Source organism: Elaeis guineensis, chromosome 3, assembly GCF_000442705.2.
Source record: "Elaeis guineensis isolate ETL-2024a chromosome 3, EG11, whole genome shotgun sequence".
Classification (NCBI taxonomy): domain Eukaryota; kingdom Viridiplantae; phylum Streptophyta; class Magnoliopsida; order Arecales; family Arecaceae; genus Elaeis; species Elaeis guineensis.
The window spans coordinates 88,180,349-88,195,446 of NC_025995.2; the positions used below are offsets into that span (position 1 = coordinate 88,180,349).

Consider the following 15,098-nt stretch of genomic DNA (forward strand, 5'->3'; position numbering starts at 1 on the left):
ATAAGTCATTCATTGAGAAAATATATTACAAGCAAATGAAATTTGAAGCTGAGCAGACTTTTCATAGACCCCTACAAAAGAGCTTATATATGCTCCATGCAACTTTAGGCAAGGTTTTAAAAGACGTGTTATACCATTATGATGCAAAACCGACATTCACCATTAGTACGGTTACAACAGCTGTTATTTTCCTCAAAAGGCAGCATTTCAAATTTTTAGGATTTTCACCTCTTGCAAGTACAGCTTATTGCATATTTACCCTTCAATTTCTTTTTTCCATATATACCCCTCAAATTATCCTAATTTTGCATGGATGCCCTTAGCATTAGATTTCGGATGACAGCATCAATAAATTTAACATTCATTCAATGTGTATTAAAAAGAGCTATATTTTTAAATAATTTGTTTCAAGGTTATTAATGAAAAAGGATAATAAAGTCATAGTACACTTAAAATGGTTATTTATTAACACCATTAAAAAAAAAAAAAGCATCCACACAAAAATAGACTGATTTGAGGAGCATATTTGCAAATAGTGACTTTTGGAGGGTAGATATGCAATAAGCTATATTTGCAAGGGTGCATATGAAGAAAAGAATCTAACCACTACTATATCAGCTATTACAATGATTATAATTGAAAATAATGGGCAATAATGGGGAAAAAATGGTGTTATCTTTTCATTCAATTTTCGTTGGATGGGAAATATTATCTTTTGAAATGTAAAATCACTTTTGGAGGGAAATTTTTTTTAGAAAACTTTCCAAGAGAAATTTGATTCCAAAAAAAAAAAAGAATTTTGAAAAATAAAAAGAAGAAAGGTACATGTGAAAATAATGGCCTTTACTTGTGTTATAATTTATGATGGGCCATTATAACATTAAAGAAAGGGCTATAAAAGACTTAACTTTTTTTCCCATTATCAGAGAGGCACAAAAACTGTTATAAGGCCATTAAAACAATTATAAGGCCATATTTGAAAACTTGGCTTTAGTTGAGATGCACCAATATGATTCCAGATATCTGCAACACTTTGCTCACAACTTTGCATATTTATTGCCAACAAGGTTAATAAAGAAAATATAAAAAGGAAAAAGAAATGCAAGTAACAAGTGAAAGTTATATATATAATATAACAGTTTTCGTCCTACCTATTTGCCATAAAACTTCTTTACGCAATAAAAAGGTGCGAAACAATCTGCAGTGTAAAGTATTCAAACTGAGCCAAGAATTTAATAATATTATTTAAAACCAAATATATTACAAGTAATCAAACATTTGGATAAAGTTATCAGTTATAATCTCAAGAATGAAGAATAAATAATTTCAGTGGTAAAACACAAAAAGCTCTCTATTAAAAGGCTAAAGAACAATTCAAAAAATTAGGAAAGCCTTGCCATATTCTCTTTGAAAATGTGTAACATAATGGAATTTTTAAAAAGAAGTAGCTACAGAATACCATTCACCACAACAATTCATTGGACAATCAACAGGATTGAGATAGCATTCCAGGACCACTTAAGTGGATGCACTGTACCACCATATTTCAATTCAGAAACACTTCAGAATAATAATGCATACACTCTAATCTTGAGTACGCCCAACTTTAATTGAAACACTCCAAATTCCAGAATAATAATACATACACTCTAATCTTGAGTATATGCAATTAGATTTAGTTATTTTCATCCCATTGGATACCAACAGAATATCAGAACAGTTGCACCAAAAAGGAAGACTTATCCAAAGAATGATTTATGTGATCAGAGAAATTAACTTCCACCTGGCAGATGATTCAGAGCTTTCATATAGGCGGCACCGCAAAAGTGGCAGAACAGCTTCTGTATTACGCCTTTCAGATTGCCTTCCCCTCATGGTCTCATCAGCAGAGTTATCATGGCTATCTTGAATGACAAGTCCAGATTCTCCTTCAGTTACAAAATCTGTTGTTTCTTGATTGACATCAAAAGCAGTGTTATCCTGAATGACTTCCTTAGAATTCAAGTTCACTTCATGAAGCTGGTTATCCACAGCTTTCCCATTATCAGATATTTTCGTAGGGGTAGAAAATTCTGTACTAGAATAAGAACATCTCATCAAATTTGTTGTATCCTCAGTGCAGTGATGTTCCTCAACAGGACTACTGGTTTTATCATAAGTGCTGTCTTTCATAGAAACTTCTTCCGATGACAACAAATTTAGCATGTCAATGCCTTTTGTTAGCTGCTCAAACCTTTCTTCAATGAAGATGCTGCAGAAAAAGGGAAGGCATATCATGTGTGATGCCAACAAAAAAGCATATTATGGCCTTCCAGAAATTTAAAAGGAATCATATCTACCAAAACTTGGTCTGTTACAGCAGATTTTTAATAGCACAGAGCACCAAACTGCATGCACGCATGCATAGCCATTGCAGAGGAAAGTCACAGAAACAAACAAGTGGCAACTTTTTTTTAACATAAAGGATATATAGAAAGAATAGACAATATCCAGCAGAAAGCATTTTGGAACATAAAAGATGGTGATCCATTTGAGCCTCCAATGTTTTTACCATACTTTGCAAGAAAGTGTGGAAGAAAAGAAACAGAACAACACAAATAACATACACAGAGACATAATAAGAAACAGCCACATCACTGAGTAACATGTTAAAGAGTCACTAATTGTGAGGAAAATGATAAAGCTAGTCATTCTTGAAAAAAATGATAAAGCCAGTCATTCTTGAGCATTAACCATATCCTATTGTTGGAAGTATTATGATAGAGAGCTTAGGTTGCCTCAAAGGAGGCTCATCCACCAGTCAGATCTAGTAGAAAGGATGCACATCCAGTGTTTGGGTGTGGTTGAAAAAGACAATGCCCCAAGTCAATGGTTCCTTCATTATGAGTCCACTGACTGGAATGTTTAACCCAATTATTCCACTAATCAAGGTTACCATCACAAGTTGATCAAAATTGGCAAAAAAAAACAATTCAGGATGACGGATCAAAGATATTGCCGATGTGGGACCACCAACCATATGCCTGATCACTATTGAAGGTTCCATCATAAAAGAATCGTGCATTGGAGAGTCAAGGCTGCAAAAAGAATTTTAGTGATGGCCCTTCAAAATCTGACTATCTTACATAGGCAACGAAGGAGTCCTTTCTCCAATACGAGCAAGAAATTAGAAAATATCATTGATATCTAGATCTTTTTCTTGTGTTGAAATAGTAGTTTTATATCAAGTATAATTCATTTGGAGTAACCCTATGTCCTAAAAGTTAGATTAGAACAATTTGATCATCAAGATTGTGTCTAAGTGCAAATTAGTTAGCCTCCTCTTTGCAAGGAACTCATATTTTTACCGACAAATGTTCTAAAGACCTTTGCTTTAGTACAGCATTTGAAAAGGGAACAAATCAATAAAAAGAGAAGAATATAATATCTTGGTGACATATTGATCATCACGTATGCATATTATATACTGCATCAAGAGTTTTAAATTTTAGAAAATTCCAATGTGGCTTCTGCAAGTCAATTTACCTCCCCCAAGGTTTGAAATACCTAGCAGTTCAGCAAATAGCAAGTGATTGCATATTGTACTAAGCCCTCGATACAGTTTGGAAGAAATACTACCCGAAACCACCCGATGCAAGGTGAATCAAGGTAGGTACACCCCCTAGAACTGCAGCGGAACAAAGTGGTATGCCTGTGTACCTGCTTAGGAAGTGGGTTAGGTTTATCTTCCACCATTTGAAGGTGGAAAACTAGAGGGAAGAGAGGACAAGCTGCTAGAGGGGTTTCATATCAGATTAATTAATATACAAACCATTTTTGTACTAGTGATGCACACATGCTACCAAAGATTGATTGATAATTAGTGTGATTTATGCATGCTCAAGTTCCACCCAAGCCAAGGCCTGAAATTATCATAAATGTTAAATTAATTATCTATTCTTAATTAAATTAAATATAAATGTTCAAAAATATCAGTAAATCTCCAATATAAGAGAAGATAAATTAATGCACCAAAAGAAACAAGGTGAATACTCTAAGAAAGTGCATGCAAGAGAACTTGCAGCTTGGGACATACTACAACAACTTTGGAAGATCAAATAAATTTGATAAAAAAGTATGGATAAGTAAGCTAGTGCTTTGAATGTGATTATTGATGATATTAATGAATAATGATTGTTTGAATGATTTTAATTTGCAATTGCTACTATTATTAAATGATGTTATAAGCATGGAATGCCGAACCGCCCCAAATCAGGCGGTTCAAGACATGCCAAACCGTACTGGAAGCCTACCAGTGTAGTTCGAGCATTCGATTCGGAACACCAGTGAAAATGGAGCAAGGGAGAGGGGTAGGAAGAGAGAGCAGGGGAGAATAGGAGAGAGAAAGGCCAATAGTGGCCCACTGGAGAACCGTCCAGGCCTCCAAGGCTCCGCCCTTCGAATGAGAAAAATAGAGAGAGGGGGGAGTGAGAGGAACAAACCGAGAGGAAGGTGGTGGGGAGGCCACCGAAGGGCCGCTGAGGCCCCCAGATAGCGAAAATTGATCCCACGGCATCTGTAAGGTTGAAATAGGGGTGACTCACCCTTGTTTTGACCTTTTTTTTATTTTAGGCATTCACAGTGAAGTCAACAATCTCATTGTGAACACCTAAAAGAAAAATTATATAAAAAAAATACGAAATATGGGCAAGTCGCTCCTCTTTTAACCTCATGGACACCATAGGTTCAATTTTCGTCATCTAAGGACCTCGACAACCCTTCGATGGCCTCCCCTGCCTCTATGATTTTCAGAACCATCCCGAATCAAATGATTCGGGACATGCCGAATTAGACCGGCAGGGAACCGAAACGATTCCGGCTTGAAAAGCGGCACACACCGGTGTCAAAAGAGAAAAAGAGGAAAAGAGAGGAAGAGAGAGAGGAGAGGAAGAGAGAGGAGGATGTCATTAGAGGCCAACGGTGGCCCGATGCGGCCATCAGAGGGCCACAGAAGCCTCCACGGCTCAACCATCATCCGATAGGACTTTTAAACAAGCGAGAAAAAGAGAGAAAGGGTGAGAGACGTACCGAAGGGAGGGGGCGTCGGCAAAGGGGCGGCCGGAGCTTGTCGAGTTGCTGCCATGGCCACCGAGCGGCGAAAATCGCACGGGCAGAGCCACGGTCACAGAACAGGGGCTACTGTCCCTATTCATTCATCGTATTTTTTTAAAAGCACGATAAATAGTGAAGCCGGTAATCAGTTTGCCAGCTTGACTTAAATGAAGCCGCCAAACCCACTGTCGGCATTTTTTTTTGAATTTTTTTTAAAAAAGCAAAAACAGTGAAGCCCGCAAATGATTTGCCGGCTTCAATTAAGTTCGAATTTTTTTAAAAAAAAATCCATAAAATAGGGGCGTCACCCCTGTTTCACGTCCGCAGCTTCACGCGCGTGGACCGCGGCGTCGCACCGTCCAGAGGCCACGACAGTCAATCGAAGGCTGTCCGACGGCCATGGCGACTCCTTCCCCTCCCTCCTTTTCTTTCTTCCCCCCTCTCTCTATTTATCTCTCTTTCCCTCTTTTCCTCCCGCCGATTCCCTTTCTTTTTCTATATCGGTTTGTGCCAGTCCGGTTCACTATAGATCCATACCGACTCGTACCATTGGCCGACCGGCACGAACTCTAGTACTGAGTCCGCAAACCTTGCCTGCCACCTTCCCCTTTGTTTGCTTCTCCCTTCCCCTTTGTCTGCCTCGACAGCCTTCCAAGGGCCTCTGCAGCTTTTCGGTGAACCACCGACATCTCTAGCAGCCTCCCTTTCCTTCCCTTCCTCTCCCTTCCTCTCCTCTCTCTCTCTCTTTTTCTCTCTGATTCTCCCTCTCCCCCACATTCGTTTTCATGTCGGTATGGAGGTGTACTGACCCATATCTCTGACCGACCGACACAAGATCTGATTCCGAGTTGGCGAATCTTGGTTATATGTATATTCTTTCTTGATTTACTTACATTTCAATTGCAAATTTTAATACATATTTCTTTTAAAAGCATTTTAGATTGCAAGTTTTGTGATGTTATATGATATTTAAGCATGATAGTGACTAGCACATTGAAAAAAACCTTGATTGAAGCATTTAGCCCGATATTTTTTATCTTATTTCTCACAAAGATAAAGCATTTAGATCAGAAGAAAAGATAGGAAATGCAAATTCAAAGTTACGAGGACACAACCATACTAAGGGCATTTGGGGCATATCCATATGTATCCATCAATGCCTTTTCGGTAGAACCCTTCATGTGTTGCACCACCTTGGTCAATATAGCATCAATCCTTCATATTTTGAATCTCGCCCACCACACAATGCCAGAATACCTTCCATTTAATGTATTAAAAAAAAATCAATATCCATACACAATCCCAAAATATTTTGCCCAAAGCCTTCCTTCTTAGGAAATCCCAAAAACCATTCCCAAAAATTTTGTGGCCCTATCCTTCCCTTCTTAAGAACTTACACATTTTCATGTAAGCTTCTTAAACATAAATTTTGTCCAAAGTTCAAATCCTTATCAAATTGGGAAGTTTGATCCAACAAGATTTGGACTTTAATCTTCTATTATATAAAGAAAATGGCTTGAGTTGGACGGGCAAAGCCAGACTTCTAGAGATGTGAAGACTTATGTGAAAGGAAAAAAAAAACAAAGAGAAAAAAATATGCAGGCTGCACAATGGAGAGAGGGTGACTTTCTTACAAGTTCCCATGTTTTTCTCTATGTCTCATGCAAGGCATGTAACAAAACCAGGCTTGAAAGATTGTTTCTATTTTTCTTATTTATACTTAATTTACATTGTACATACCTTTCTGCTAGGCCTAATGATGAAAAAATGCTATAAAAATTTCAGTTGAAGACCACAAGGAACTGAAGTTCCATTAGTTTTTCTCCTCATTCCTTCATCTTTTGCCTGCCACTACAGTGTAGTGCACGTGTATATAGCGAAAGCCTTGTTACAGAAGAGCGTCGCAAAAAACCATAAAATATGATCACCCAACCACCAACTTGAGGATCAGAATTAAGACTGGACTGCATCACTCTTCCTCTTCACAACCATCAATTCCCCTTCCATACACCAGTGAATGTTGACTCCAACCATTGCTGAGAAGATCAAGGCAGAATCTTTTGTTCCATCTGTTCGCCAGGGCCCCCCGCGCCCACTCTTTTTTGCCTTCTTCATTCCTTCCACGCCTTCTCTTCAAATCAACCAAGACATCCACCCCCCTCTAGCACTGCAGAAAACTAAATTAAGGGAGAGAACAGCTTAAGGTGGCAGAATGCATGGTGGATCAATTGGTAAGGGGAGCTGGTTCTGACTGAAGCCTTGCAGCCTTGAAGGTTAGGAGGACAGAGGCAACAAGTTCACTAAATAAGAATGTACAGGCCAAAAGTGATCAAAGAAGGGTAACAATGTCAAACAAGTGTATTTAGGTAAGGAGGGGTGAAATATAAGACCAACCTTTCTTGCATCATCTATGGATTTAACAAATTCTTCCTTTCATATCTGTTTTACTTTTAACAAACTATGTTTGTCATTTTGATTTTAAGAAATATTTCTTTTATTGTGCAAGCATGGGTAATCTCATGGTAGCAATACTGTTAACTCTTAGACCATCTCATCAGAGTTCACCTTCACTTGTACAATGTTAATATTCTTTGCTACTTCATCCTATTTTACTAGACGGTTTTTCTCTCTTCCTAAAAGATTTTCACTTCAACACCAATTTTGAATGCACAAAAGTGCACTGAGCAAAATGAAAAGAATATACTTTTAATAGAATGCCAAAGTCAAATAAATGGCAAAACCTTTTGGCTGGCAGTGGTAAAATGAAGTTATAACAAACGTTGTGTTTTTTTAGTCGCAATATTTGATAGTAAATCTAACAAGTCATCAATATATCATAACCTCTTAGATAGAAAAGCTGAAATACTAACAAGACAAATGGAAAGCCAAGGATATCTAAGGTACCACTAAAAAGGGGAAAAAAAAACTTGATAATGACATTGTACCTTCTCAGTAAACCGAAATGCAGCTCAAAGAATGGTAGCCTTGATAAAATGCAATAGCACCGAGATGTAGTTATTATGTGACGGCTTAAAGATGAAGAGAAGCTTTGCTCTCCTGTAAACATGGAAACTAAAGTTGAAGGTTTCCGTACAACTTCTTCAACTAATATACAGCATCCATATAAGGTTGAATCATCAGCCACCTGAGGAATTATCAAGCTCTTAGTAGTGATCTTTTGACCATATTATATTGACAAAAAGAAAACATTGGTCACGCATATAGCATATGTTTTTCAATCTAATGACATATGAAACTAAAATTTTTGAAATTTCAAACATTCGAAACCAATAAATCATAAAAACTAATGATTGTGATCCCAATAGTCTAACTATCCAGTTTGAATAGGTTGGTCGGATAAAAAGTGTGGAAAATTCCAAATTAATTCAAAGGGAGATTATGAATTAACAAAGGGCAAGAACAAAGCATAGCTTCTTGTCCAACCACCTCTTTGTGAAACAAAAAGAGAATAAACCAGAAATATAAAAATTCAAAATGTCAACTGAACTTTTCTCACTTAAACTTTCTTGATAAATTATTGATGACTAAAAAAAATATAAATAATAGGTTTCATTTGGAGTTGGTATATCATCAGGACAGAAAGGATCAGTTCATGAGTTTCATTTATATACGAGGGATAGTGAAGTAAACCTGTAAACAGCACATAATGCTACCCAGATGGAAACAGAAAAGTTTTGGACCACATCAGGGTAAACATTTATCTTGTGCTAATGACTACAAAATGTAAAATTGCAAAATAAACCTCAAATGAAGTAAACAATAAGCAATAATAAGAACAAAATTAACTGAACTGAAATCATATTTAACAGAAACCCCACTATGAAAAATAGCTGGAAGATGTACATTGGTACAAAATGATATTAAAATAACAACCTGTAAACGAAATACAAAAGATTGGTTGCTTTGCTTCAGCTGTTCCTGCAAGAAGGGCATGAAATTGTATCAAAAGCAAATCTCATTAAGGGCTCGCACACTTGTGAAAGTGTTTAGTGCCCAAGTTTTGTATGTGCATGATATAAACAAGATGTTAAACGATGAACATCCAGTTTAAGAACAATATTCACCTGCCCAAGCAGTATTTCATTCAGCTCACTTAGTGAGGGAGTTCTTTCTACCGCATGAACCTAAAGTCGAAAGTCAAACAATGTTAAACATGGTCATCAAAGACACAGTCTAATGATAATTAGCCGGTAGATGTTTGATAGCAGAAGGGAAAAGATATAACACAAAATATAGAATGTAAATAACCTCAAAGGAACAAAATTATCTAAATAAAGGCACAAAAATATTACAATCCAGTAATCTACACAGGATTCAATGGTTAAATTCTTAAATAATACCAGTAGAAAGTACAACTTAGATGCACATATGGGATTGCTTCAAACTTGGATAAACAAATAGTTCATAGCAATCCATGGCTATATCCAGTACGTATCGGAAACCAATAAGTGCTGAGTAAGGCTAAAATATGCCATTGGTATCCTATTATTTAATACTTTTGATAGATAGAAACATACATATCTCAGGATACTTTTCATTTTCATCCAAAAAGGGGTGATGATATTGATCTAGACCCGTTTGCATAATACAACCCACAAATCCTAGCCTGTTGGGTTTGCAGGTCTGAATACAGGCCAAAAATCTGTAACTCACCAGCTGGTCAAATTGTCCAAGCCAGACCATCTAGATTCTTCAGACCAAGGGCTCAAGGCAACTAGATTGAGTTAAATTATCCTGCATACAGAAGAAAAATAAGCCACTGGATCAAAATATGATGGCTTTAAACTTTTAGCGATAGACCTAATGGGAAAAGCAAGTGGCCAAATCCGAAATCCATAGTTTCTTTTCATCTCCAAGCCTTTCGATTCCTCTGATCCCTCCCATCTCTCAACATGGTCGCACCTCATCTTCTGCAACCAATAGTCCTTTTCCACCACCAGACAACCTCATCTCCTCCCACTTCCCACCTACCATCATTCAAAGTCTCCTCTCAACTCAAGAAAACCTAGCCTTCCCCTTCATCATGGAATTGTACCAAACCAACCTCAAGAGCAGGATCTCCTCGATCAATTGGACAAATAGCATTAGGTCCTTTAAAAATCCAATCTTAGTCAGGGTCTCCTCGGGTTGAAGGCACCAGCAAGCCCCAAAATGAAGACTAGGTTCTTTGATGGCCTGAACAAGGTCGAGGAGGTTCATATGCCATGGGCGACAGCAACAGCAGAAGCCAATTGGATTGAGGACTGGAGGTACTAGGTGAACACAGCAAAGAGGGATCAGAGGGCAGCAACCACTGCAGTAATGTTCCCAAAGGTGAGGTAGATCATGGCAATGGCAGAAGGAAAAGTATAGGCTTCACCATATGTTTCTTCAATGGTGCTTCAAATCATGGCAGAGTTGGGGATGGAGAATTGCATTGGGCTTCAAAAGGGAGGAAAAGGATCCTAATGGACTGTTAAAGCCTTAAATAAACCCTAAAAGAAACAAATATCATATATCATTTCATAATGGCTAGTGTGATAGCCCAGACTTGGATTGCATGTTCAATAAAAAAGCCCAAAACTTGAGTAGGCTTGGGTATTTGGTGACTTCTTGGCCCACCAGTGGGAGGATCAAGTTCAGATCACGCCCACAGAAGCTCGATATGTGGCGATGGCATTAACCCAACCGGGACCAACTCAATGCGTTGCCACCCTATGTCCACCCCTATTTCCAGGATACTTCCTGGATACATTGGGCAAGAGAGAGAGCATGTTTGTTTTCCTAAATGTTCACCTTTTAATTGGACATAATGGACAGTTAAGTTTACAAGCTATAATGTTACTGTTATTTATTAAGTATGAGCAGCATTCTATGGATTTGAATGATATCCAAATGATGGAGCTTGCATATGCTATCTTATAAGGCATAAATTATGAAACTGTGATGGCTCACTATGCTTTATTTAATGTCCTTTTAGACAAATGTAAAAACTTCCATATTTACTTATTGTTACATCCCAGTCATATAGCCTTCCTATCATGTCATAGACTCATATCTTCATCCCATATCCATTTCCGTGTTCCACAGCTTACAATACTGCAAAGCAGTACCCAAAGGAAACTTAGCTGCAATATTATGAGATATTATATTTAGTTACAAACTAGTTCATGCACATACATAGCTGAAGATTTATAAACTAGTATTTCACAGAAGTCAAGATATAAGGCTCCAAGGCCAACAACATTTTTGATATATGAATCTCACACCCAAAATTAGAGCAACATATGGCATTGCTTCTTGATCTCTAAAATGATCGCCAAAACTATTGGTGTATGAATAAGAAAGATATGAACAATTAAACAAATTGGAGGTGCTTCTCTTTGATAACTCCACTTAGAAAAGGGAGGAAAAAACATTGGGCACAAGACAAAGGTAATTGCACAAAAATTGAAAATAGAGTTGATGAACAATCCTATGTAAATAAAAATCAATTTGCTCCACTAACTAGAAGCTAATCTCCTCATACAACTTACAAGGTCCTGACTGTGAATGAACCCTAGCAATCCAATAGCTATAAAGTCAGCTGTTTCAGATGACTGTGTAAAGGACAATCTAATCATTGGTCCCAGTAAGTATATCTTCTTCTTCTTCTTTTTGATAAGACAAAGCACTCATACAAGTATAGTATGAATATAGCCAAAAGAGTCGGAAAACAAAATATCACAATACGGCCTTCATATCTTACCCAACCTACCAGCTTCTTGTTCTCTAGTGCAAATCATTCGAATTTTCTGTCCCATCAGAAATCATTCGGTATTACCCAAACAGCCAAGATGGCAATCTTGCTAATGTTATACGCAAGGTCTGTAGAACCGGTACCAGGATCCGTACCGGTCAGCAACTAGTTCGACTCGATACAGGATGAACCAAGTGGTTCAGTCCGGTTCAACAGACCAAGTCAAATCATTTTTTTCAATTTTTATCTCGATACAGGTCGATGCGCTTCGATTCAATACGGTACCAAGCGGCACGAGGCAGTATGCCTTGGTATGGGCAGTTTGGGGGTGGTTTGACCAGTGCCAGTCCTAAAGATGGTGGATCCAGAAATGTGCATCATGGTGTGTATAAATTGAAGTCAATATCAAGTAAAATATGTTTGCACAGCTTGGTCTGCTTATTTCGAGACTTTAGTTCAGGTAGTCAAGGCCTTTCACTTTTGGGCTGACTGTAATAAGGGATCATCAAACAGTATAAGCACTGCAAATGTTAGGAAAAGAGCCAAGATTCTTTCTTCAATTAACTACTATAAGTAAGAGTGAGTGGTTGCAAGTTTTTCCCTTTTCTTACCTAGATAATCATAAAGCCAGCAAAAGTTGTAGTATACAATACAACAAAAAAATATAAAGACAGTACTGAATCTTCATAAAAAGAAAATAATATAAAAAACTAAAAAAAATAAATATATATTTTTAAAGGGGGAAATGCGAAGTGCCAAACCTCCACACCTCCAGGAAAGCAGAAAGAAAGGAGATCCTTATATTTCAGTGGTAGCTGTTTTTCTGGAGGATATACAAATAGCACCTAAAAGTAGAAAAGAAAAGAACTTAGGCTGCATGTGTAAAGTATAAGTTTGATGTCCAAATGGTAGTAAAACACTCAAGAATTTATACATGAAAAAATAGCAATAAACAAGCACAAAGTTGCAAAGTGTAAGGCAAAGGTACAATCAGCATTCTGGATATGACTACTTCAAAATTATCACAGATCACCATAAGTAAAATACATCATTCAAAAATGATATTAAACTAGGAAGAATTGCTAACATAAGTACAAATGGTTCTGGTTTTTGCATTCAGTTGTCGACAAGGACCTGTGGTTCAAGATTCGGTTCAGCATGAATCTGGTGATTGCAATTCAGCAAGCTTCTTTGTTTCTTTGAAAATTCATTGTTCTTCTCATCTAGCAGCTTTTGTAGCGCTTGGACATCAACATCAGGATGGAGTCCAACAACTACCATGCTCTCAAAAACCCTAGATGGTTCTTTCATAGGTCTCTGCTCCTGTTAGATGTAAAAAGCTTCAGATGTCTGATTAAGAGATGAACAATAAAAAAATTATGAGGCTGTAGAAACATGTATGGCAACATTATCCAATGCATGAAAGGAAAGTCAGGTCATTTACAAAGCCAAAGAAATGCAACAAAAGATAATTTGTAGAGTTCAAGTTACCAAAGGAAATTAAAGACATAGCAATAAAACTTGAAGGAACAATAACTAAATATTCAACTGAACTAACAAATAATTTTATGCCAAAGCCTTCAGTCTTGAAACCAGACCACATACCAATACCAATAACGATAAGGTAGCACTAGCACACAGTAATGCTACTAGAGGCAAAAAAAATAGTTGTCCCACATGTCAATACAGTACTGTATCGAGCCCCTGTATTATACTGATATTTTAATGGGTTGACACAGGTATGCTCAGTGCCATGCAGTAGAGTTAGACCAGAAAATCTTCTTTTGCACCAAGGTTTGCTACACCTACTATATCAGTACCTTACCAGTATGGCACAGTATCCACACTATATAAATACAGAACTTTGTCCCATCCAACCATGGTAAAACACGTAACCAGGCGGTACAGTTCGATACCACATGGAACTGAGTGGTACAGGGTGCTTCTGCTTAGGTTGGACTGGTCCTATTCATAGACCAAAACGAACCTCGGTACCTTGTCAGTACCTCGCAGATACGGTATGGTAAGCTAGGTACAGATCGATAAGGCAAGCTTTGTTTTATGCTACCCATATCAATAGCCTTTGATCTATAAAACATGATTCGACAGATCTATTTTTGCCATCAAAGATACTAGAGCTATTCTCCAACTAATCCCAGCAAAATATGCAACAGGAAAATACATTTATGGAGATTTGCAAAGAGAAAATTAAAGGCCAAATGACAAAGCCCGAATGAATAACAACTTGCATAAAATGATAATGAAATGGTTTAATTGAATTTGCAGAATGACATTATAACCCCCCCCCCCCCCACACACACACACCCACCCACCTAAATCAATATCCATTGATCTAGAAAAATAATTCTATCTCATATTTTGTAATCACCAAATGTTAGAGATTGTCCCCCCATTAATCTGATCAGTTATGGAAAGACAAAGGAATAATGTTACAACAAAAAAAATAGGTTTCTACTAGAAGATTAGCAGACGAGGACTAAGAAAACACTAACTGTATCACCATTATCCATTGAAATTCCATCATACAAAATGATACATAATATTCAATATATAATAGACCCAAATTTCTTCAAAAATATTTTGCAAGATTGCTGCTCCTAAAGAATTTTCTGTTACATTGTAGTTATCACTATATCTTAGTAACACTCATCATAAACAATGATGGATATATGTGGACCTCAACTATCAATTATAAGTGATTTAATTGTACACTATTTTAATCACCACAACAGGCAGCCCCCCCCCCCCCAACAAAAAAACAAAGAAAAAAAATCCTGAACCTTTTATTTAATGATAATAAATTGGAATTTGTTCAGAAAAATGAGAGTTGGCCACAGAACAGGGAAATTGATAGAATGGCAACAAAAACAAATTGGTGGCAGATTGCTATGAGTGAAATACAAACTGATGCCACCACAATATTTAAGCAGATAATTAAGGCCCATGACTATGGCAGAGAAGATATTTTTAACAAGCCATTAAGAACCATTATGAAAAAGCTGTCTTGCTGTTGAAAAAGATATTCAAATTTTTGCCAAAACTTAGGAATACAGCATCTTGAAGTACCAACAATAACGTTAGAGGTCAATTGATCAAGCAAGGTCAAGCGTTGCTCAAGTCAGGCCTCATATACACGAGCGAACAGTTTCAAATGAAAACAAACTCAATGTGCCATGGGTTAATGTTGCAAGGTCCACCACCACCATAGACTAGCTTTGAGCTGAAAGATCTCTTGGTTGACCGAATG

At 37.2% G+C, this 15,098-nt stretch overlaps 1 protein-coding gene across 4 annotated transcripts in view; it reads right to left on the bottom strand.

Moving 5' to 3' along the window:
* The window catches only part of LOC105041831 (uncharacterized), a 55,690-nt gene that overhangs the window by 34,493 nt on the left and 6,099 nt on the right, over positions 1-15,098 (bottom strand). For all 4 annotated transcript variants that reach the window (XM_010918878.3, XM_073253937.1, XM_073253936.1 and 1 more), the window contains 6 exons: positions 12,965-13,153; positions 12,592-12,675; positions 9,177-9,236; positions 8,986-9,030; positions 8,037-8,236; positions 1,784-2,251 (listed from right to left, as the gene is read on the bottom strand). In XM_010918878.3, coding sequence (XP_010917180.1) covers positions 1,784-2,251; positions 8,037-8,236; positions 8,986-9,030; positions 9,177-9,236; positions 12,592-12,675; positions 12,965-13,153 — 1,046 coding nt within the window. The remainder of the gene's footprint in view (positions 1-1,783; positions 2,252-8,036; positions 8,237-8,985; positions 9,031-9,176; positions 9,237-12,591; positions 12,676-12,964; positions 13,154-15,098) is intronic.